This window comes from Cydia pomonella, chromosome 1 (assembly GCF_033807575.1).
Source record: "Cydia pomonella isolate Wapato2018A chromosome 1, ilCydPomo1, whole genome shotgun sequence".
In the NCBI taxonomy this organism is placed as follows: domain Eukaryota; kingdom Metazoa; phylum Arthropoda; class Insecta; order Lepidoptera; family Tortricidae; genus Cydia; species Cydia pomonella.
In genome coordinates this window covers 29,391,454-29,417,803 of record NC_084703.1, presented here as the reverse complement: position 1 = coordinate 29,417,803, position 26,350 = coordinate 29,391,454, and the positions used below count along the sequence as shown (strand labels likewise).

The window sequence follows — 26,350 nt, the reverse complement described above, 5'->3', positions numbered from 1 at the left end:
TGTGCCCGGCCCTGGGCACGAGCGCCTTTTCGGCGCATACAATATGTATCACAATAATTTGCTTGTCAGTTATGCGATAAGTGGATGGACAAAAAAACGTAACCTTTAGCCGATGTAAGAACGTCGTATTAGTAAATATTTATACCAATAATTATGAATCAAAACACCTGTGTGTTTGTTATCAAAATATATTGCGTTCATGAAATTCACATTTTGACAATATTTTACTCTGTTAAAATGTGACAACATTAATTTCAAATAAAATGCAGTCGACATTACATAGCACTTTATTGGCTACAACGTAGAATATTGTAATTAATCTAAAGGCACATCTTATTTTATTGCTTAATAATAAATTAGGGCTATAAATGCAGTTAAAAGTCACGATAATCTCAAAAGGCCTATACGAACTAATAATATACTAAATACGACTAAACTGTCATCCACAAAGCTAAATTAGCTCAAGCTTTGTGTACGAGAACTAATAGTTTGCTGCACGTTTACTATAAACCAGAGGTATTAGCAGTGGAGGAGTTGTAAAGTCTAAGAAAATATCGTTCCCGAGCTTGATAGCGGAACTGACGTGGCGCGACACTGCGCCATATGCTTTGTGCTAACTGCTAACTAAAATGTCAAACGTCCATTTTGACAATGAGAGTTATCGTTTATTGTAAAGGGTAGTATAGGGACATCTACTTTAGATGTCAATTTCGAGCCACGATTTTTATTAGACTTTAGGTACACTTTTTTACTATACCATATAATCTTGTCTAGAGTCATACCGATTTGCAGTGATCAAGTGTGGAAGTGGACGTTGTTAGTGATACTCCTACACTTTGTACTGTGGAAGTTGGCACAGAATTAGCTTGGACGGACTCTGTAAACTAATAACACCAGCATCAAACATTTTTATTAATATACTTATGTATATAACTTATCTTAAAATCAAACATAAAATAAATGTACACAAATAACTTTGAGTCTTTTTAAGTTACAGTTTTTAAGTTACCGCACAATTTTTGACCTATAATAAGGCGTCAAGTTTTGCAGAATAATATATAACCCGATAATAGACGAAAACCATAACGATGATAGCTGCTTAGCGTACGATTCGAAAGTACTGTCAGCACAGTTTATAATTAATCATTATATGTAATCGTAAGTGAATCTATTATTACCTATATACCTTCACTACTACGGGCTCTAGAGAGCTGTAGAGCACGCCATAAGATTAAAAAAAATGTAAGATTTAATAATACTTACTTCGTTGAGTCATTATCATAGCGAGCTCACAATCATATTAAGTGCCATAGACCCTGCTGGCGCTTATGTATTTTATGCCAATTTCCGCCATTTTCATTATTTCCAAAAAATGAAACGTTACAAAAATTATATCTAGCTACTGAACCTGATCACAATATTTCACGAGAATCGGTTGAAAAACGCGATCTGTAGAGGAGAACTAATCCTCTATATAATTCAATATTTTAATAACGAAAACTATTAAATAAATTTGATGTTATTTCCAAGATATAAAAGTTTTAAATCTTCTTCGTACTGATATAAGTATTTTTATTTACCTGCACACTCTACCATTGACAGTGTCATTTCATGTATTATTTCAAAAACGACATACCTATGTGCTCAATCGTATTCTAATCGCGGTTTTATACCTAATACGGTACAGAAAAGACACTGAATATTTACGAATCGGAAATACAAAATGCCTTCTGTATTTCGTCCTACCTTATTAATCTCATTCATTGTTCGCAATACCGATATAACACGTCACGTTTGCTTTTTTACCCTTAGTTTGACACCGTTTAAAATATGTATATCTTTGACCTTTTTTTCTAACCAGAAACAATACAACAAATTAAGCGCTGATGTGGTTTGATCTCACGACATTATGTCGAATCAAGGGTTTAATGAGTGTTATCATGAGACTGGACAATCAGCAGCAGTTTGTCAGCATTACATGTAGAGATCAAAGTCAAATCCGTTGCCTCCGCTGAGATAGTCGTAGAGGTAGACTGCCATCTCGTCGAGCGCGTCGAAGCGTGGGTCAGGCAGCGGCTCGTCGCGAGCCCGCGCCGCGCGTGCAGAGCGCGACAGGGACCTGTTACAACAACGATTTAATATAAAACGGTTATACGAGTAGGTACTAGTCTATTATATACAAACCTCGTCTTTATGGTAAGCGACCAAGTGGGATCTTTGACTAGACTGCGACACAAATACGAAAAAAACCCAGACAGATTGAAAGTTAAAAAGAGGGAAGTACCAGATGATCGTCCATACAAAAAGAGAAAACGTTTTTCTACGTCTAAATATTTTCCATTTAACATGATTTTTTATGTATGTTATTGACACAATGAAAAACTAGGTTTATAGGTTTTTAAAACTTGTAAACAAAAAAAAAAACATAAAAGCTAAACCTAGAATATGCTGAAGCGATCGACATTCCGTTTTCTCCCGAAATGGAATTTCATCAAAAAATTACCGTTATTTCGTTAGATTCGAAAAGCTATTCTTCCCTCTTAAGCAGCTATTTTATTATTAAAATTTAATTTTTTAAATCTTAAATCATAATAGTAAATATCAATAAAAAGTATCAGTATGTTAAAATTAAAACTCGTTTATAGCTTGATTTTAAATAATTATTTGAGTTATAATATTAACTACTTGGTTCGTATGATTAGTGACCTTAAAACAAAGTCATAATTCCCTAGAAAATAAAACTAAAATACTACGCTTTATGAACAAGTATGATGAAATAATCATTGTAAACCTGACGGTGACTGCTTACTATCACACGGGCCGTATGCTTGTTTGCCACCGTCGTGGTATAAAAAAATCCTTCAATGCAAAAAGGTGTCTGGTTCCTGTCGTTCCTAATGTATCTATTAAAAATAACACAGGACAGAAAAGTGTGATTAAGTTTATTATACATATTAACTCTGTTAATTAAGTCTTTTTTAAACGGGGCGACATATTCGATCAATCGAAAAAGCTCCTTAATAAATGAAAAAAAAAAAAAAAAAAACACAGGATACAATTTCGTTACTTTAGTCAAAATGGTGATTATAGTACAGTAAATGTAAGATCTAAGGATAAATCATTCTTCGACTTTGACAGCTGATGTAGATATCGCTGTACGGCCCCGTACTTTATTCTGGTGGACAAAAGTTGACGTTTAACAGTTCAATTACCATAAAACATTATGGAGCGCCGTATTGATGGCATTATATTTGTTTTACAACCAGCAACTCTTTACCTACTTAGTGTCAGCGCGCTGTTAAACACTTTCCTTAACAAAGTAGTTAGCTCCTCAGTACTGACCTAAAGTCAGTGTCGGTGTCTAACTCATCCTCGCTGGTGAAACGTTCCCTAATGTCCTTCATGATGCACGCCTCCAACTTCTTGTGCTGTAAATAATCATAATTTGAAACATTAACTGAGTATGCACATAGTGTATTATTTAGGAATACAAAATTTCATTTGGATCTATAAATAAATAAAAAATGTCACATCTGTACTACTGCTACTCGATAAGAGTGAGCGAAATTCGAAGTTACCGTGATCGTGAGACAAAATGATCTTGAAATGGTAATGCTACGAATTGTCATTTTAATATATTTTATGTGCGGGGTCTAATTTATTTATTTATTTAAAATTTGAATCAGGCAACAAATACCTTATAGACTAACATACATATACATTAAAACTAAACAAACACTATTTAGGCGACAAAAAACACCAATTCGAAACGTTGGTGCATAACTCGTAGATTTTGATATCTTGTTGCTCAAATAACTAGAAGCAAGGAGGTTCGTTCTTTCGATATTTAAAAAAGGTACCTTTAAGACAGTACATGTAAGAATTAGGAACATCCAAAAAGTGACCAATTTTATCATTAGCATAAATGTTAATAGGGGATGAATAGAGTGAAAGGCGTTATCTGATAACGTCTACAATTTCACTGTGATATCATTCAGATGCGAGACGGATGTGGGCACTGATGTTGATTCGACCATATTTACCTTGTAGCAGCGGAAGAAGAACATGGGCTTGATCAGCTCCTGGGACAGTGGCGCCACGTCTCGCTTACTGTCTGGGACGCATTGCTGTAACATAATTAACGGTTATCTACTCTACCGCATGTTAAATTAAATGCATATAAAAGAAAGGAGTCATCAGTCATTTATAAAATATAATTCATAAATTTATTAGTATAATTGATTACCGAGAACTTCTGGCAGAACTGCAAGCCGTCTTGAATATCGCCCTTAAGCTCGCTAGAGACGGGCAGGTTGGCGATGCGCTGTGTAATCTGCTCGTAGTTGGGCTCGAGGTTGTGGTCGATGTAGCCCAGCTCCTGCATGACGCACGTGATGTTGCGTACGCGGCCTCCGCTTGCCCCCGTGCCCCCTCCGCCGGTGCGCGATATTAACTCCAGCCTGTCGCGTATGTCCAACTCTCGCTGGACGCATAACATACAAAATGTTAAATGAACGCCTTAACATGTTCACTGCCAGACTGGCAAGGCGGGTTTTCTGTAGGTGATTTTGGGCTCGGCTAGGCTACACTTGTAGCGCGTGTAACGCGCAAGCAGCAGTTAAGTAACTACATACAACAGACGCAACGCTAGAGGGTGTTACTGCACTGGGGAAGGCGGCTGCCAAACTTTGCTACTAGGTGGCGCCACTAGAGTTTGTGACATGACATTGGTTTGACTCCACCTTTTTTCTTTGAATAAATGAATTATCATAATTAGCAGGGCTAAGATGGTCGGCTCTTTAACATTTGTCACTAAGCCTGTCACGTTCTAACAAGTCAGTAAGAGAGAAAGTGACGGGCATAGTGATAAGTGATAAAAATGGAACCATGCTGCCACCGCTGACATAGGAAGCCGCGGGGCAAAATTGTTTGACAAGTAGGGAGTTCCTGTATCGATAAACTCAACTATCGATGCTAGTTCTATATACTAGTAATCACTCAAGGGTTTGCTTGTAAACATATGTTTTTATTAAGAGTAAATAATAATTAAATAATAACTCAATATACTCTTCTTCGTTTTCAAGACAAGACAATTTTATAATTGTACTCATTCCATTTTTAGGGTTCCGTAGTCAACTAGGAACCCTTATAGTTTCGCCATGTCCGTCTGTCTGTCTGTCTGTCCGAGGCTTTGCTCCGTGGTCGTTAGTGCTAGAAAGCTGAAATTTGGCATGGATATATAAATCAATAAAACCGACAAAGTCGTACAATAAAATCTAAAAAAAATATTTCCCCTCCCCTACCCGCAAAGTGGGGGTGAAATTTTTTTTAGCTTCAACCCTAGAGTGTGGGGTATCGTTGGAAAGGTCTTTCAGAACTAATAGGGGTTTTCAAGAAACATTTTTTGATAAAGTGAAAATATTCGGAGATAATCGCTCCGAAAGAAAAAAAAAAATTGTGTCCCCCCCCCCTCTAACTTTTGAACCATAGGTCCAAAAAATATGAAAAAAATCGTGGAAGTAGAGCTTAAGAAAGATATTAAATGAAAACTATAGCGGACATGATCAGTTTAACTGTTTTTGAGTTATCGCAAAAAGTTTTCCATTCATAGTAAAAATACTTACTTTAATTAGGTACTGATTATGCAAATTTGCCTATATGTTTAACTCGGGTGAAAGGTACCGTTTCATCCCTTTTTTTTAACAATTTACTATACTTTAAGCTCCAATTTAGCTTATTGTGATGGAAGAGTAACTACGGAACCCTACACTGAGCGTGGCCCGACATGCTCTTGGCCGGATTTTTTTCTTCGTGAACGTCCCATTTACTATTGTTAAAGTAAACGACCAGAATTTGTTCCATATTTTCGGGGGTTAAGCGTCTCCGTCTTGGCTGATAAATCCATTCCGACAGTTTCTCGGCCTCAGATACAAAGTTTAATACTTATACAGAGAGTTTAATTATGAAGTTTTATTAAACATTGGTTTATTAAATACAAATATTTTTTTAAAGTTATACATTTCATACAACGAGTTGGTCGAGTTGTCTCAAACTCTAGTGGCGCCATCTACAATTAGCTTTCAGCCGACGCACTAAAAACCAGCGCCACATATTGCCGCGGCACTACGCTGAGCCATCCTACTTTAGGGTCCGATGCGTTTTTTTATGTATGCGTGTCTTCTTTCTTTCTTTATGCATAAGTTGTGGCGTTATATGAATGGAATGTATTTTCTTTCTTTATTCTTTCTAGGTATTTATCGTAGTAATAAAATAAATAAAATAAAATAGTGGATTGAACACGGGATTAAAACAATGAATACTACTCTCGGGTACCCTACGCCTATCGACCAGGAGTGGAGAAAAAACCTAAAATTTGCATCGTATATATTTTGCACTATTGTTTTTGTAGATAAAAACTATTTTTACCACTATTTCTAATAATAATGAAAGCCTTTCTTTAAAGTTGTTGGTAAAAAATATTGAGACGTCATGCTTGCTCATAATTTAGCTTGAGTGGAGCGTGTTCGTAGGAATGTGTCATTGTGTCATATCTATTTCTTTGTGTTTTGATAAAACGGCTATTCCTATATTTATATTATTTCGTTGTGTAGTTATTAACTAACAAATGTTTCACTAATTTTTGTATACTGAGCTGTTTATCATCTACAGACAGACATATAGACGGACGACCGGACGGACGGATAGTTACCTTTCGGGTACAGAACCCTAAAATCAGATAAGCACCTACGTAGCTCATACATTTATTGCAGATTGAAACAATACAGATACACCATAATATAATTTATATAATACTCTGAAACTCAGGATCTCCTTTTAGTTACTGCAAAATAGTAACAAAAACTTAAGCGAAATCGAAAAACTTAGACAGGGCTTTTACCTAATTTGTGATTACTGATTAGACCCTGCTTTGATTCCGATACGAACATTTAACAAGCTGGTGTCGACATTCATCCATTTTGCTAAATTCTTGACTCTGTTACTAATTATTTACTATGTATTGTAACGTTTTCTAAATAGGTAAAGCAAGATCGTGTGCCTCTGAAAAATAAACATACTTAATTACGAGTATGATACTCTACTACACTATACTCTCGTTTTTGGAAAAAAAATGTTGTATACAGTTACATATGATCTATGTTTACAATACTAACCGACATTCTATTAGATCCAAAGAAACCCGGCTGCTGATAAAAGCCTTGCGGATATTGTTGTTGGTACGCGTACGGATTATACGACGGCATTCCCGGTGGGTAGAACAGACCGGGGGCGCCGTATGGGAATTGGTAGAACGGTGTCGCAGGGCTGAACGGTCTGAACTGGGGACTGCCACTACTGCCAGGCATCATGTACGGGGGCACCGCCGGCTGCTGCTGAGGAAACTGCGACTGGAATTGACAGATTCATTTTTCTTTAATTATATATTTCTTAAGCTTATATTGATGCGATGAATAGTATATATAAAGACATTAACATTATATAATATAAATTGCTAGGTTAAAAAATTATATGACCTCTTGAAAAGACTTAAGTAATATAAATACTTCATTAAATTCTTATGTATTTGTTTTCATGGTTGTGTACAAAAAACGATAAATTATGTATGTATAGGAAACATTTCAGAGGCAACAGGCCGCGTAGCCAATGTGCCAATTTTAACGCTCCGTTGCGTATCGTAGTCATCTCTCTCTATCACTCTTCCATATTAGTGCGATAGTGACAGTTGCGTTTCATTCGCTACAGAGCGGTAACGATTGGCACGTTGGCTAAGCAGTCACTGGAGTGGTCATTTCTTCATACAAACGTATTCGACTGTTTCCTCTGTGGTTTTTGAATCTAGAGCAATGATTGTTTCAACACAGGTTATTATTAATATCTGTGTTGGACTGTTTTCTTTTTTTTTATAATTTTGTTTCTTAATGCGCTAGTGCACTTCAAATATTGGCAAACAGGGCCTACTTTACCAGGCCGCAAAGAGAAGAATGGTCATACAAAACTGACATCAATTAGCCTAAGAAAAACAGTCCGACACAGATAATTTCTTTACATTTGGTTAAGATCTCAAAATTTCGTTACATTTGGTTAAGTTTTGGAAGAGGAAACAGTCGAGTACAAAACATCGTTTTTCGAGATTTTGACGCAGGATTTTTCGCCTATCGTTAGCGAAACAGATATATTCACCTAAAATATTTAAATCTCAGCTCCTGTCTCCTCTTAAGAAGTCCTAAAATGAGAGTACAGCGCGCATCGGTGCATCCAAAGTAGCGGATAAGATATATCACTCTTTCACATTCGCGGTAGGTCGAGATCCTCTACCCCTACTACCATTCTCTAATGGCTGAACAAAAACAGACAAGTTTTCATATAAAGAATAATTAGACTGTGCTTATAAGATATACTTTTGAATGCGAATTGTAGAGAGAATCTCTATTTGTAAAAGTATTCCACAGGGGGCAGATACATTTGGCGGGTTGTTTCCTCCGCTACGATTGATGCTTACTGCTGACTGTGTGTAACAAGTTAACAGCAGAGTACCTAACATCAAAGATAATTTGAAAGTAACATGGCACACATTGGCACCCTTCGGGCATATACTTAATGTATGTAATCCTACCAAGTATAAACGCCAGTATCATTAATTCTCAAAATTGCACGTTGTAAATATATAGGTAGGCATCCAAGCCATTTTCGCCTTTTGATCTGTGAAGCTATCGCCTCTTTAGCTCAGTGGTAGAGCACTGGTCTCGTAAACCAGGGGTCGTGAGTTCAATCCTCACAGGAGGCATTGTTAGAGCTGATACTAATGGACATGATTTTTTTACATATTATTTTTATTTTGTACTTACACCATGTGGCCTAAATGCAAGGACCCCTCCTAGAGGCGACCCTTTAAGAGAATGCGAGTCTTGATTTGCTAAATCATTCTCCTGGTTGTGTAAAGCGCCATCTGTGGGCTTAGTGATGGTTTGCGAGCTCGGGTCCATGGCAAAGCCGGGCGGCAGTTTTCCCAAGAGCACCGACGGCGGGAGATGCAAGTTCGGCTGGGAGTCGAAAGATGGCGGTGCTGAACATTTTGCATATGCGTCCTTCATTTCTTGTCGAATTTGTTTTACTACTTCTGGACCAAAACAACTTTCATAAATCTGAAAAAAGAAATAAATTTCATTTTTAGTTAACAAAAACCCCAATAAAAATATAAGAATTAAAAAACTAGCGCTTTCGCTTACTGATATCTGCTGTACTATTTTCGATTTGATCATGATCAGTTTCGATCTAGAGTGATTCGTTCCATATTTCAAGAACTAAAGATAATATATTGGAGTGGCCAAGGTGCTCACAAATATCACGCCTCTATTATCAAGATGTTAGAATGCGTGTTCAGATATTTTTGAGCATAATGGCCACTCAGATATATCTGATGGCGACTGTAGGTATGTCTCGAACCCCTCACCAGTCAGCAGTCTTAGTGCAACGAGAAACGAATGTGCGCTCTAAAAAAAGTTTGTTTCCGAAAACGATTTACTTGTGTACAGTGGAGATACCCATTAAATCGCCAGGGCATTAAAAAGAAGTACTTATGGATTTTTCCGAATTTATATATCAATTTAACTACCGCGAGAAACATCAAAGTGTGTAGACTCTAAGTACGGTTTTACCTTCATCATTGCGTATTTCTTGATGAACCGGTCGTCGCTGCTGGCCGTTGTGTGCGCGACCCAGCAGAACAGGCACGCCAAAACAAGTTGTCTTCGAAGCATGTTCCAACTGACATAACGAAAACAGTTAAGATAAGTAAAAAAATTCATGTCAAATGATAACAAATACTGTCATATTTGTTTACATCTTTACATTTTTTGCCATTTCGATTGAACCATTTTTAATATATGTTTGGTCCATGATTGAAACTGTTACTTTATATGTGGCCGTCCATGAGAAAAGGGTCCTTATGGCAGTTTCTAGTTACGGAGATATTAACGTTTTTGTAAAATGCTTCAAAATTATCGTTTGTTTGTTGTATGCAAAAAAGTAAAATATATGTATGTAGCTCAGTTTCACTAGTATACGTAGAGCATTTCTGTATTCAAATTGGGTTCAAAGTTTAGTAGAAAAGGGTCCTTATGGCAGACCATACACAAGAATGATGAATCTGTTGATAAAAATTGTTTAATAAAATGTAGCTGTAACTGTTTCTCATAAGCATGTTTAATTTATATACATAGGTATACTTTATCTTATGGGTAGTTACAAAATTTTTTCGCTGATGTTAAATCTCACTTGGCGGCAGCGTGGCAAAACGTAGCCGTCCTTCCTTTGTCATTTACCGCCGCTACTAACGAAGTACCATTTCTAAGTTTCGGCTCAGCCAAAAGGTATGCCGATATTTGGCCGAAACCGCCCAACTAGCAAATTTATGTCCTACAAAAGTCGAGAACACGTTTTTATTTTCGGTTTTTGATGCTTTAAACAATAGAACAACACTCGAATAAAAGTCCTGTAAATGTTTACTCGACGCGAAACAAATATGTTACCTATGTAAAAGCTGCCAAATTGCTTTACTCGGTATTTTAAATGTGTAAAAGTGAAGGAAATGCTTTTATTCAACTAATATGTGCTAAAAGCATACCTCAGGTAAGCGATTACACAACCAGATCAAGGAACAAAAAAGTACTTAATTATTCTGTACTGATGTCGTCCATGACGTTTTTACCATCAATGTGTAGGTACCTAAGTTTCTACCATCTGTTAGTACACGTAATACAGTAAAACTTAGTGCGAAAAATACTCTATTTACTCAAATTTAAATATAAAATATTGATTAAAATCAGTAAAAATTTGCTTAAACGATCTGGTTTCTGATGTACCGAGTAATTGTATTTACTGCTACATTTATAGCACACGATGCGGCCATGTTAATGGATTTAGGGTTACTCAAGTCGAAGAACCAAAATTATTGCTGAGTATATCATCTGATTTAATGTGTTTTTAATTTTTCTAGGAAAATTACCGCTTCTTTTAAGTCTCTTCCACTTATTCCTAAGAGGGCTGCCTTTTAAGTTCTGTCGTTTGGGAAAACTAAAGACAATATAAGTGTTAATGGGTATTTATTGTTTTTAAAGTAATCACCGTGATACGTAATACACTTTTTCATTCGATCGAACCAGTTTTCGAAACACTTATTAAAGTCCGAAGTCGGGGTCTTCAAAATCCCTTCGGCCGCGTACGCAACCAGAGCTTCGTAACCAGATGCGATCGAATACTATTTCTGCCTTGTACGAAACCGGTTGCGATCAAAAACTAATTTCGTCTTACCCGTAACCAGTTACGATCGAACACTTTTCTTTGTTGTACGAAACCTTTCGACCGTTGATAAAGTCAGCTAAGATTATATTTATACACCTTGTTATACAGTATAAGTACTGTACACGTTATATATCTAGTCAAAAATCAGAACACAAAAATTGTACCAGTTGATAATATTCAAATATTTTGTTGGCAAATACAATGTAACCTCGTTCCTTAAAAGACACTGGCTTAAGAGACATGGAGCACTGACATTCAGGATAAGAAATTATCATGAGTATCATGACAAAATATTTGAAAAAAACCTATAGCTAGATGGCCCAGACATTGGTTTCGTATAAGAACGAGAAGTGTTCGATCGTAACTGGTTACGGGTAAGACGAAATTAGTTTTTGATCGCAACCGGTTTCGTACAAGGCAGAAATAGTTTTCGATCGCATCTGGTTACGAAGCTCTGGTTGCGTACGCGGCCGAAGGGTTCAAAATGGCCGTTTTGTATGCCTCAACCGCTCCTTCAGGCGAACGGTACTGTTGACCACGAAGTCGTTGCTTGATTTTTGGAAAAGTGAAGAATTAATTGGGGCTTAAGTCTGGGCTGTACGGCGGGTGTTCCAGATTTTCTACGTTTTGCTCTTTTAAAAACTCAATTGTCTGCCTAGCGGTGTGCGTGCTCGCGTTATCGTATAATACGATACGACTTCTGGGGTTGTTTTTCTACTCGCTGATAACTTCTGGTAAATAAACATTGATATTCCAGTGAGTAATGACTGTTTTACGATCCTCTAGCACGGAGGTGGCAACGTGACCACTTTTCGCTACAAACGTGGCGACCATTTTTTCGAAGTGCTCCGTGAGCGTCTTACTTTGGTCTAACACACTATTACACGATACGACGTCGTATCGTGGTGCGAAGCCGTGTCACGTTGCGACGTCGTGTAACGTCGCGGCGTCGTGTCGTGGCACGATACGACATCGTGCTCCGGCACAATACGACGTCGTGTCACGATGCGGCGTCGCGTCGTGGAAATCTACGATGTAAACCGTAAATGTTTATAGCATTAAAGAAAAAGACAAACTTATGTTCAAATCGGGGAGAGCGACACGCACAAAGACACACCGATTGCGAACATAGATTAACGCAGCAGACGCGTCATGCTAAATTGCATTTTTTCTTTGGTGCTTGTCGTTTGTTCGACCGGCAACGGCATACTTTATATACATAAAATAAATTTTAAAGCGGCGGAACAGTTGGTATTTGATTGTTTAGCCTATTCATTTAAAGCGTCATACAACAGTGTCACTATGTAAAGTGTAAGGTGATTCTTTAATTTGTGTGAGCCATTTATTCACTTTCTTATGGGCTTAACTATTCAACCTTCATTTTAAAATGTTTAAAGATTTGACGTTGCCATAGTTACGAAAATAATAAAGCATCAATAAAAGTAAACAATGTATAAACAATGATGTATTCAAGAAAAAATGCAAAATATATGATAAATACGTAAACACCATTAATAATACACTTAATACCAAATATATAATATGTAATCTCTGTGTACATATAATCAATAGGTCTTGGTATTATAGATACTACAGTAGGTCTTATCTTAAAGATTTCGAAGCCCTTATGCACATCGTTAGTATACACGACATGGCAACGAGACACAACGTTGTATTATGCTACGACACCACGTCGTATCGAACCACGACGCGACGTTGCAACTAGACTCGATGTCGTATCGTGCTGTGAGACGACATCGTATTGTGCTGGAGCACGACGTCGTATCGTGCCACGGCACGACACCGCAACGTTACACAACACCGCAACGTGACACGACGTCGCATCGTCCCACGATACGACGTCGTATCGTGTAATTGTGTGTTGGCCCTTTGGTCGGTTTTGGCTCATCTTGGAACACCCAAACAGTCGACTGCTGTTTAGAATCCGGATGGTAGGCATATACACATATATACAAGACTCGTCACCACTGATAATGTCGTAAAAGCGAGCCGATTTTTGGTCTTCACTGAGTAAATGTGGTATCCAGCATGAGATCAACTTTTTTTACGCCTAAGTGGCCATGCAAAATATTTTGAACACTGGTCCCTGAAATGCCCAATGAAGTTTCTATCTCACGGTATGTCGCATGGCGATCTTCGACGATTAGTTGCCGTACAGCATCAATGTTCTCCTGAGTCACGGTTGTTTTTGGTCGACCTTCACGATGCCCATTAGTCTGGAGGCAACAGGACTTTTTTGAGAAAAGTCGTCGACATCTCTTCTAAATACCTAAAACTGGTATGGATATGTTCCTCCTTGTCTCCAGAATACGAATTGACCGGTTTTTTGAAATTTCTTGAAAAAATCTTATATGAACTAGCGTGGTGGCGTCTTACAAAAGATACTTCGTTTATATAGAAGCGTCGACTAGGGAAGTGGTGTATCCATAAAATAATTTCGATAATAGATATGACTAGATTAAAATAATGAAATTTTTAACTAAATCAAATTGATATTTTTTAAATCTTGGGAGGTAGTAAATGATTAAAGGAAATATGTTGTTAGGAAACATTTAATCTATATATTCAATAGATTATTTATTCGATAAATGTATTATAGTATTAAGTTGCTAATATAATGTGTATTTTGTAACAGAACATTTTTCATGAACAATGTGTGGCATACTCGTAGTTCTCGCCTGAAACACAGGGAATCCTAGTTTAGGCACATGTAAACCATCACTAATGAATGTAACCATGGAATATGTGTTTTTTAAATAAATTATGTTTATGTTATGTTTATTTTTATGACGTGACAGATGACGTCAATCCAGCTCAAATGAGTGACAAGTTGTATTTTTTTTTCATTCACCACTAAAAATAACATACATTTGCTAATAGAATGTTTTGACTGACTTGGCTGTTTGTAAACGTTACCCTAAAAAAAGTAAAATTATCGATACTTTGGCATCACTACAAAAAACGTCATTCGCAGTGTTACATGACCCATCTTAGACCGGCAGAAGTAAGTATAAGTACGCCGCTAAAAAAATTAAAGAACCGACATATGATTACTTATAATTTGATTTGTATGTTTTTACATGTAGCATTAACGGATGTCAATTCAAAACTTGTCAAAAATGCATATTTTTTATGTGGACCCACTTAAGAGGAAAGCGCGCCCGACCGTACAAATCTAGTCCCCATTTTACTCTCTGGATATCACCTGGATGCATAGGTAATGCCTGGCATTATGGAAAATATTTTTACACAATATGATATAACTATACTCGTATTAACCATAGGGTGACTGCGATAGTTATTGGCCCCTCCGCCTCCATAGTAATTAGCCACTCCATAGTAAGGCAGCAAGAAACAAGGCAATAGAAATCTTATTGTCAAGAGTGGCCAATTATAGCAGTCATCGTAGCTATACCCTTTCGTTTGACTTTTTAATCGACTTCAATTTCATAGAAGGAGGTTCTGTATTCGGTTGTGGCTATTTTTTTATTATTTTTATACCTAAGAGTTAGGAGCGAATAAAAGTCCATACGATTTATTAGAAGCGGTCGTCCTCTATGCTCTTACTTTACTGGCTATCCATACATACGTAGTTGTTATTTTAATTTCATGCAAAGTCTAAGTAAGTATCCCAAGTACTGGTTATTAATTAAGTGCGCTTTTTTATATGCAATTACAAGTAGAAGTGGAGTCCATCGCAGGGTCATTGCTCCAAACGGCCTTGCTCCAGGTATGCGCGCGCGCTGCTTCCCGCATCTGACATCGGCGATAGGTACTTGCGTAATGATGTTTTCTTAACATCGTTACGCAAGTAACTAACTATTCGCTAGCTAATGATGTAATAAGATCACCATCTTTCTTGTATTTTAATATTTTATTACAGCTCTAGGTCTACTTTCCGTGACCATAAAACCGTGATCGTAAACGCCGTACGTGAATACTATATTCCAGTTAGATTTAGATTTTTGTAGATCTTGATTTATTTGATATTGTTTAATTATAGTATGCCATCTCTTAAATCCGGCAGCCAAGATGAGAAACCTAAAACCCAGGATTTTGGGGCTCACGGCGTAGTAAATAGTAATGACCCGGGATTCCGAAGTCCTGGAGAAACAGTGTCATGGAATCTTGGAATCCCGGATCATATTCCCAGATTTTCCGGGGAGCACTGGACTGATTTGCATGTTTTTTGTTTTATTATGGGGTATTTTATAGTTATTCGTGAATTTACTCTTCCGAGCACCATTTAACGGGTAGGGACTGCTTGTGTAGACAAAAAATGAATCAACAAAACTCTGTCCATAGTTGTATAGGTAATTAATGATTATAATTACTCCAGGGCAAAGGCTGCTGCTTTCGCAAAGTCAGACTTTTTGACAGTTCGACCGCTTGTACCTACAATGGGCTGTGCTCTGAAGAATTGTTTGACATGATGCCCACGGCTACTTTTTATCACCGCACCGCCCACCGTCGGCAGGGTGTTCATCCTCACACCCTAGAACCTAAATGGTCACGCACTTTGCAGTTTAAGAGGAACTTCCTCCCGCGCACGCTCCGGTTATGGAATGAGCTTCCTGCCGAGGTTTTCCCAAGGGTCTACAGTATGAGGTTCTTCAAAAAGGAGTGTACAGATTTTTAAAGGGTCGGCAACGCGCATGTAACACCTCTGGAGTTGCAGGCGTCCATGGGCTACGGTGACTGCTTACCATCAGGCGGGCCGTATGATTGCTTGCCACCGTCGTGGTATAAAAAAAAATATTTTCTCTACGTTGGCATTATGAGCCCGATTTAAGAAAATAGGTACCTACTGAGAAATCTTCAACAATAATCAATATAAATTCGCATTTAGTATTTTAAAGCCTGCGTCGAAAAATCATTTCAATTTAAAAGCTAGACAAGGTTAAACTTCAAGAAGATCATTGAATTTTGGCTAAAGATATTTATTGTTTCTCAAATTCAGATTGAGTCCTCAAAATCAATAACTTGTCACAAGAATGAACTGACTTCACAAAACCGTAAGTATGCCATTATTTTATTAGTCTTTATCTGCGTGCATCTTTTATACCCTTTTAAACTTTTCCAGATCGACCCGATCATCTTCGAATCATTGGGGAACATACCTACATAAGAAGAAACAAAAAGTAAATTCCCAACACTGACTTATCTAAATATGTACCTAATAAACGACTGCCCTGCGACCCCGCCATTTAAATTGTCATGGCGGCGTGAGCACGCCGGTGATTTTACTGAAAAATGTTTGGCTAATCTATAGCACAATCGGAATAGAACAAACCTCGAAATCTCTTGGACAGTCCTGAAATTTGGTATGTACGTAAATAAAAGGCCCCTTATTCATGTCCATACCATTTGACATTTGGGACCTCGAGGAATCGCAGCCTTCTTGGAAAATGTGTACCACCCTGGAAAAATTCGCGTTTTAATCAAAATCTACGTTATCTAGGAAAATATGGTGTAAGGGAACATTAATAAGTTTATACCAACACATGTTGCATTTGAAAGTAATATGACGACCTGTCTGGCCTGGTAGTGACCCTGCCTATGAAGCGGATGGTCCAGGGTTCAAATCCTGATAAAGGCATTTATTTGTGTGATAATGATAAGCATATATATTTGCTTCTGAGTCATGGGTGTTTTCTTTGTATTTATATATTATTTATATCGTTGTTTACGTAGGTACCCTCAACACAAGCCTTGTTGAGCTAATGAGCTTACTGTGGGACTTAGTCAATGTTTAAGTATGTCCTATATTATGTCATCTCAAACAACGGATTTAAAAATATCATATATATATATATATATATATATTTAGTACGATGTTTTTAAACTCGTTGTTTGAGATGAAATGATGATAGTATTTTTATTTTTTACAGACCAAGCCGTCGTAACATGCGGTTCTTGAACACAACATAAAGAGCTTAATATGTGTAGATAATAAGGAGCGCATGTAAATGCATAATTAGGCATTAAACTCGCTTTCAACACTCTTATTTTAATGCTTTTCATTATGTTGCAGTCAAATAAACCACCAGTTCCTTAATTTTGCTACATAGTTACATAAAAGTGACTAAAATCGATACATATTAAAAAAAATTATGATGCTGGGGTAAAGGTACAACAGCATTCGTTTCTTAAAACAATTTTACAATGCGTTACATAAAGTAGGACACATGACGTTGTTCATTTTATATGTTAAAAATTTTGTATGGTATCCGAAATTACCTAACGGAAGAGGTGAGGCTGGTTTTGGTTGAGTCGCTAGTGTTATCACAGTTTAATTATTGCGATATCGTATATGGACCACGCCTGCTGGCTAAAACCGCACAGGCAATTCAAAGAGTTCAAAATGCTTGTACTAGGTTTTGTTTCTCGGTGCCAAAGCGAGCTCATATCACACCGTTTACAAACGAGAGAAATATTCTGAAGATGGCAGCACGTAGAACCTTGCATATGGCCAGTATGGTTAAAAATATAGTTTCTAGTCATAAACCAGAATATTTTTATAATAAGTTTCGATGGATGAAAGACGTTCACGGTCGGAATACTCGCAGTAAGTTTCTAAATAAAATGAGTGCCCCGCAACATAAAACAGCAGATTATCGTGGTAGTTTCAAATACTCTGCATCTAAGATCTGGAACGACCTACCACCGCCATTGCAAGCTAAAATGTCCCTTCCAACCTTTAAAGGCAAATTGAGCTTACTTTTATTAAATTACCAAATTTCCTCAGAGGATATAATTATTCGTCATGTCCGTCTGTCCGTTTATGTCACAGACACTTTTTTCCGAAACGATAAGAACTATACTGTTGAAACATGGTAAGTAGATGTATTCTGTGAACCGCATTAAGATTCTCATACAAAAATAGAAAAAAAAAAACAATGAACTGAGACTCCATTTTTTCTATGAATATGTCTTTAAAAATGATATTGAGGTTTCTAATGTCATTTTTTTCTAAACTGAATAGTTTGCGTGAGAAACATTTCCAACGTGGTAAAATGTGTCCCTCCCGCCCTGTAACTTCTAAAATAACAGAATGATAAAACAAAAAAAATATATATGATGTACATTACCATACAAACTTCCACCGTAAATTGGTTTGAATGAGATCTAGTAAGTAGTTTTTTTTATACGTCATAAATGGTACGGAACCCTTCATGGGCGAGTCCGACTCGCACTTGGCTGCTTTTTTAATACAGTTGCGAAAAATAAGAAAAACAACAAGTACTTTTTTTTATGCATGTTCTATAAGACTGAAAAATTTGTAAAAATAAAATATTATACTATTATTACCTAAGTATTTGTGTACGATTATTTGTGTATCATATATTTAAATTGTATGAACACAATATCAAATGTTGCCTTTGGAAACTTAAAACATTCTTGCAGTAAGAAAAAAAGCCTCTGCTTAGGCAGCTATTCCGTTCCATTCAGACAACTTATTAAAAACGGTTTTTCAATATTCAATATTAAAAAATAAACGTGTTATAATGATGAAGAGGTAAGTAATAAAATATGAAATATGCTTATATTTATTATTTTTACATGAACAGTAGGTTCTTATGTTGATAACGACTTTTAAACGAAACTAACATTAACATTGGAAAAACAAAGTCTGACAAGTGGAAAAGCAAAAAGCACTAGTTCGCGAAATCCAACTTTCCGCACGCTAAACAGTTACGTAAAGTAGCACTTTTGGAGCAACTGTATTAAAAATATATTTTTCAACACACTTGCTCAAAACGACGTTTTTATTCCACCAATTATTGGCTCATAATCCTATATATTAAACACGCGTGCTTTTTCAGTATATTATTACACTCGTGCTTTTTCATTATATTATCCGACTGAGTTCAGAAGGTAATTTATTCCTAATAATATGCATGGAAACGGAGCCTTCTTAATTTGGTCCAGTAATACATTTTTTTAAACCAACTATTAGGTTTCAAATGTTAGTTCAAAGAGGTTTTATCACACCAAGCATAATTTATAGATTAAATTATCTGGTAAATTACATTAATGAATAAACTTAACATTTTATCGATTTGATCTCCATCCGTCGAATAGAAATACGAAAATATTAGCTTTTTACATTTTTTTTATTGGCTGTGTCGATTTCGTTCGCGCCTTTGCCTGGCGCGCGCATTGGAATCGTGCGTAAAAAAAAACACGCGCCAGCCATTTTCCGTATTTGTCAGAATATTGGAATAGTTTTGCATGTTTTTAGTTTATATATTGACGAAAATGACAATTTTCAAGCATTGAAAATGAAGAACACATAAAATTGACGCTGCCAGTAATACTAATAGAGGCAAGAGCCGAGAACGATAGCCTTTAACCATCAAAATCGGGTCAAAAATAATTGGCGGCATATGAAATTTTTATTCAATGGAAAATCAGCAAAAACGCCTAGTCTTTCTTGGAAAACGTATTGGTAGCTTACTTCAATGAACTGGCGAATGTGCCTACAAGCTCAGCACGCTTTGGTGCAATTATTCGATGTTAAAACTGTAAGCCAAAAATTGAAAATTGTACTTTTACTGTATTGACCAAAAACTAATTTAAGTATAAGTTTTGTGTTTTCCTCGCAAGTGTGTTGAAAAACGTCGTATGAAACGCGTGTGCATTGGTCATTACCAACATCGGCTTTCTTATTGCGCGCTCGCTTACAGCTCGCGCGCACAATATCGCCTCGTGTGTAAGGACCAACTTAGCACACTTGTATCATAATGTACTATAGTATGCTTAGTGCAAAATACAAAAAAATCATTAATCATTTTCATTTTCACTTTCATGTTATATATAATAGTCCAGGTTCGTATGTAAAATCATAATAAAATAAAGTGCCCAGTGCTGGGATCGAACTAGCGCCTTCTGGATTTGTGACAGCCGGGGCTGATTTTTGCCTCTACGTACGTCCCATGACTCCCATGACACTCTCGGTTAGATTATTTGAGTTCAGAACTATCGCCCTGCTGAATGAATAAAGATCGGCAGGCGATTTCATTCTGAATTCAAATAATCGTTGCCAGTTATCTACCTCGAGACTGTGAAGGTTTCCTACCTTCACAGTACCGCTTACCAGCGGCGGCCGGTGACTAAATATTACGGGTGTTCACTTACATTAAAGAAATAACCGGCCAAGAGCATGTCGGGCCACGCTCAGTGTAGGGTTCCGTAGTTACTCTTCCGTCATAATAAGCTAAACTGGAGCTTACAGTGTAGTAAATGGTACCTTTCACCCGAGTTAAACAAATAGGCAAATTTGCATAATCAGTACCTAATTAAAGTAAGTCTTTTTACTATGAAGGGAAAACTTTTTGCGATAACTCAAAAACAGCGAAACTGATCATGTCCGATATAGTTTTCATTTAATGTCTTTCTTAAGCTCTACTTCCACGATTTTTTTCATATTTTTTGGACCTATGGTTCAAAAGTTAGAGTGGGGGGACACATTTTTTTTTTCGGAGCGATTATCTCCGAATATATTCACTTTATCAAAAAATATTTCTTTAAAACCCTTATTAGTTTTGAAAGACCTTTCCAACGATACCCCACACTCTAGGGTTGAAGCGAAAAAAAAAATTCACCCCCACTTTACGTGTAGGGGAGCTACCCTAAAAAAAAAAAATTTTTAGATTTTATTGTACGACGACAAATTTCAGCTTTCTAGCACTAACGACCACGGAGCAAAGCCTCGGACAGACAGACAGACAGACGGACATGGCAAAACTATAAGGGTTCCTAGTTGACTACGGAACCCTAAAAAACGAAAAAACTACCCAATTTATTAATCGTCGCAAAATACCGATAGATATCGGTTTTCGCCCTACCGGTCATTAAACTCTCTTATAGATTTTGGGTAAGTATGCGTAATGGAATCTAATATTTTACGAATATCTTGACGACCGATAGACGTCAACTACAGTTCATTGAACAAATGGTTTTATTTTATTTTATTTTATTTATTTAAGGTTCACCAACAATTGTTGACATCGATACATTCAAAACGTACAAGCTAATACATGTAAGGAGTCGTGTCACAATTACTTACAGGTAAACACGGCACACTGAAAGAAATGTTTGCATAACTGTAACAAACATTTTGGTTACTGTTTACACAAAAATTGGGACTTGCGAACTATGTGTTATATGTTACAAAACCGTGTTTGGCTATCAGTGTTCAGGTATTTATTATACACTACAAAATAAGTTTTGTAAATTTATGCAAAGTTTATTTTCTTATAACCGTAGTTTAGTTATTTAGTAAAGTTACAAAACCAGTTCGGCTATTTATTTTTTTCAGTGCATGCGAAACAAATATAAGTAAACAACTATAGAACTACCAAAATTTTAACTTAAATTCTAATTACTTATGTTTAAAAAAATATTTTCGGACAAATTTTATAAATTGATTTAGTGGGTCATAGTGCATATCCGCCTTGTCACAGCAGCCATTAGCAATTTTACATAACCTGCATATTGGAGAGTTAGTGCCTGAAACTGATCTTCTAAGCGGGGCGTAAAGAGGGGTGATAGCATTACGGGGGAAACGGGATGGAGCACGAAAGTTCAACAATGTCAGCAGTTGTGGACAATCTATTTTGTGGTTCACTAACTTGTGCAAAAAAGTTGCATCTAGGAGCGTCCGTCGATCTTCTAGGGAATCCATCTTGAAATATTGCAGTTTCCTTTGATAGGATATTGATCTTTTAGCCATAACACGTGCCTGAAAAGCTAAGTGACGAGTGAATCTTTTTTGAATACGCTCTAACCGTAATGAGTGGGTAGCATAATGCGGCCTCCAGACAACGCTGCAATATTCCAAAATACTCCTCGTCAGACTATTGTATAGCAATATTTTGGTTGCGCTGCGCCTAAATGATTTAGTGCTTCTCATGACAAAGCCCAAAGTCTTAGATGCCCTCTTGACAATATTTTCTATGTGGGGAATAAACGTTAATTTGTTGTCGAAAAGAACTCCAAGGTCGCGAGTGTTCTCAACTTCGATTAGGTTGCAACCGTCTATATGGTAGTCTGACTGTGTTACATTTTTTTTCGCGTGAATTTCATATGGATGCATTTTTTGATATTAATGTGCATTAGGTTATGCTTACACCAACTACTCAGTCTTATATTATAATTCACAGTCTGATATTAAATATCGCTTTGAAGTAAGGTGATATCGTCAGTTGTGTTAATAACGCGTGCGAACTTTATGTCATCTGCATACATAAAAACCGTAGAGTGGTGGAAGCATTCACTTACGTCATTGATAAATAAGTATAGGACCTAAATGCGAGCCTTGAGGTACGCCAGATGTTATATTACGGTAAGACGATTCGTAGCCATTCACCACTACATAGAAAACCCTTTCAGTTAAATAAGACTGTAACCATTGCAGCATATTGCCTGATACACCGTATGCTGATAATTTGTACATTAGTATTGAGTGAGAGACTTTATCAAAAGCTTTACTGAAGTCAGTATATATAACGTCTGTTTGTTTACCTGAGTCCACAGCACTTGTTAGTAGCTCGGTAAAGGATACTAAGTTTGTACATGTTGATCTAGAACTCACAAATCCGTGCAGATTGTCAGTCAAATAAGGTTTGAAATGTCTTTGTATGTGAGGGTAGACAAGGGATTCTAATATCTTAGCATAACACGATAAAATCGATATTGGTCTATAATTTGAAACTATGCTATCGTCGCCTGATTTAGGTATGGGGACAACCTTAGCGATCTTCCAGGCTGTAGGAAAGACTTCAGAAGAAAGTGATTTGTTAAAAATTCGCCATAAGGGCTCAAGCAACTGAGATGCGCAAGAAACAATGAAGATAGGTGGGATACCGTCAGGTCCGGCTCCTTTGCTACAGTCCATACTTTTCAGTTTGATAAGCAGAGCTTCTTTGTCTATGACAACAGATGAAAAGCACTGGCTATTGTTGATAAGGGATTGTGGTAACGGTGAATTATATTCCAAACCGACGTCATTAGAATCAGTGATGTACACCGAGGAAAAGTAGGATGCAAACATGTCGCAGATTTCGGTACTGTCTGTGGTGGTCATTACCCCGTGAGACATTGATGCCGGATAAGCACTTGACCCACCTCGTTTAGCTTTTAGATGCGACCAAAACGTTTTAGGATTTGCAGTAAGCTCATCTTCCACCTTAGATATATAAGCATTGTAGGTACCGAGAGGTAGCCAGACACTCGCATCGCTTGCTAAGCAATTTTAACTCTAAGGCATCCATAGGATTTTTGTATTTTTTATAGCGAACTCTTATCTTATTTTTCTCGTTTAACGCTCGTTTTAAGTTCTTTTCAAACCATGGGGGAATACAGCTGTTTTTCGGTTTAGAATCAGCTGTTTGACTACCTCCGAGAACGCGCTTAGCATATCGTTTACGTCGGTGAGGCCAGAAAATATGTCATCCCACAGACAATTACTAAGATCTGCACGTATAAGGTCATATTTGGCTTTGTAAAAGTTTGGCTTGGTGTTAACATTATTGTACGACAATCGAGGTGCGCCTGCAAACGTTATAACAACTTCAAGTGAAGGGTGGAAAGGGTCTATATTGCTCAGAGGACTCACATTTTGAGAAACATTACATAACGCTACTGTAGACATGACTAAATCTAAAATACGACCCATATTATTAGAGATAAAATTGAATTGTTTTAACTTGTTTAGGTGCATAAAATCGATTATGTTTTGAGATTTTTGAGATTATGAATGTTTTATTTTTATTTCTTGGATATAAATTATATAAATAAATAAATTGTTAACACACCGGTTTCGGTCCAAACATTTTTACGAAAGTTGAAGGTCGTCTTTTTGTATCTAACTCGAGTCGATTATGTAAAGTTTTTTTACATTATGTTATGACTGTCACGTTATATTAATTCATTTTAATCACTTCAGCACTAACAACTTATGTGCACTCATTTTTTTAATTCTTGTCTAATTATTTAGAATCGAAAAAGCCACAATTGCATTCCCGCGCGTACGTTAAAAAACACTAAGGTAAAAGGTATGTTTGCAAACAATGACAACATGGCGCGCGGAGTGCGCGCGCATTTGTCGAGAAGGTACAAGTAGGAGCGCCGCTCCAATTTTACGTCTTTCTTCATAGAAAATCTTCTGTTTCACGTGCGGAACTGTGGCTAAACTTTTCTTTCGCTCTTATGGAATTTCCTATTGATTCAATGTACTAAATCTTTTTTCATACGAGCGTAATCCAAAGCGCTCCGCTTCGCGCGTTACGTATGATATATAGCAGTAGGCGAGTAGTCATAGGCTGTCTACATATAAACTTACAATGAATAATAATTACTTATTTAACTAGTATTGACTTGTTTACGATAGATACATTAATTATGAATAAGTAGTATTATATTAATTAGGTAATATAATCTCATTATGATTATTTATGGGAGTACACTGCACAAGCGCTTTTTAAGGCGGGCCGCTAGTGCCCCTTATATCTCATTAAAGTGTCAAAAAGGTTTCTACGGGTTGGCTTCTGCTTCGCGCACGCCTCCGGAATGTCCATTGATCCGTGATGCGTAAAGGCATATGATGATTATTATTTAGAATGAAGTAATATACCTAACGAATTACTAACATGAAAAGGACATTTAAAATATTATATGAAATAGTATATAATATAAAAGTTATTTATTTATTTATTTAAACTTTATTTCACACATAAAGAAAAATGTACAAATGGCGAACTTAATGCCAAAAGGCATTCTCTACCAGTCAACCATTGGGTCAAACTGAGACATTTGTGTATGGTGGTGCAGGAAAAAATAATAACAAATAATAAGAAATAAATTAAACGTGAAGTCAAATATTATAAATATATAAATAGTTAAATACTACTACTTATATGATGTATAAAAGATAGACTAATACATATAATTATGTAAGTACATATACATGATGGTGAACTTTATTTGAGTTCATATTGGAGTTGTAGCTCTTATTAGATATTAAGTAATATAATATGTATCCATGGCGTGATCGCAACGGCGATAGCTAATAAATAGCAAGCGTCAGCTCTGGTATGGTTTAGTTTGAAATATTCCTTAAAAATAATCAGTTTGTAAAGCTAGTTATTGTAATCCTCTGTATATATCCTGTATTGCATAATTATGTTTTTGTCCTTAAAGTTTACACCATGCCACGATTTTGAATCGTACCGTTAGTCATAAGTAATAGTGTGAACAGTGAAACAGTTAACGTTGTCTAAATTTACATCCGCCATACCAAGGTATTTATTAAAACGTGAGAATCGACCTGAGTGAGTTCACGTCAAATTGCTGAATCCGTTACGTTGTTACAACGTGGTGAGACCTCGGTGGTTGCAAGTGTTACCGGAACCATTGCTTATATACGGTATTACAATAACACTCGCTGCAATATTAAGCATAGTTTTTGTTATATATTGTTTCGAGAGTATGTTCATAGTCAACTATTAGGAACTATTAATAGTATCGCTACGTCGGTCTGTTTGTCACTGAAGGTTACGGAACCATGTGGCAGTGGCATGGCTAGAATCGGCATCAGATAGGTCTTTCGACAAAAAAACAGGTCTCGAAAATCATTATTTGACAAAGAATTTTCTACAAAATAATCGTTTCGTTAAAAATATTTGCTTGATATGAAATTATCCATGCAAGCCTCAATGAACGTACCTAACAAAATAACTTTTCATGACAACTATTTCGAACATGATGATGGAGCCTTTTTTAAGGTTTCGTATCAAATTAGTTTTTGAGTAAAAGTATCCTTCTAACACTATTGTTGCGGATGGGACAGTTGGTCGGCTTTTTATTCCAGAGATTTTAGATTCCTCGCGTCTGCGTTAACTTGCAATGCTGGTATGAATCAGGCACGAATCACCTTTAATATAAATACGGTTTTAAGAAAAAAAAAACTGAATGTAGGTAGGTGGCTTTGTTTGAGAGAATATTA

The 26,350-nt window shown here is 36.6% G+C and overlaps 1 protein-coding gene and 1 non-coding gene across 3 annotated transcripts in view; one reads left to right on the top strand and one right to left on the bottom strand.

The window, feature by feature from the left end:
• Positions 1-271: 271 nt before the first annotated feature.
• LOC133519210 (uncharacterized) overlaps positions 272-26,350 on the bottom strand; it is a 29,205-nt gene continuing 3,126 nt past the window's right edge. Inside the window, exons 2-9 of one of the 2 annotated variants that reach the window (XM_061853210.1) lie at positions 16,634-16,760; positions 9,675-9,783; positions 8,865-9,161; positions 7,173-7,406; positions 4,247-4,483; positions 4,044-4,127; positions 3,343-3,428; positions 272-2,119 (exon numbers count right to left, since the gene is read on the bottom strand). In XM_061853210.1, the coding sequence (XP_061709194.1) occupies positions 1,975-2,119; positions 3,343-3,428; positions 4,044-4,127; positions 4,247-4,483; positions 7,173-7,406; positions 8,865-9,161; positions 9,675-9,776 (1,185 nt within the window). In that variant the 5' untranslated portion in view covers positions 9,777-9,783; positions 16,634-16,760 and the 3' untranslated portion in view covers positions 272-1,974. The remainder of the gene's footprint in view (positions 2,120-3,342; positions 3,429-4,043; positions 4,128-4,246; positions 4,484-7,172; positions 7,407-8,864; positions 9,162-9,674; positions 9,784-16,633; positions 16,761-26,350) is intronic. The other variant, XM_061853202.1, reaches the window with a different exon arrangement.
• Trnat-cgu (transfer RNA threonine (anticodon CGU)) lies at positions 8,732-8,803 on the top strand. The gene has a single exon. It is a non-coding gene; the product is annotated as a tRNA-Thr (tRNA).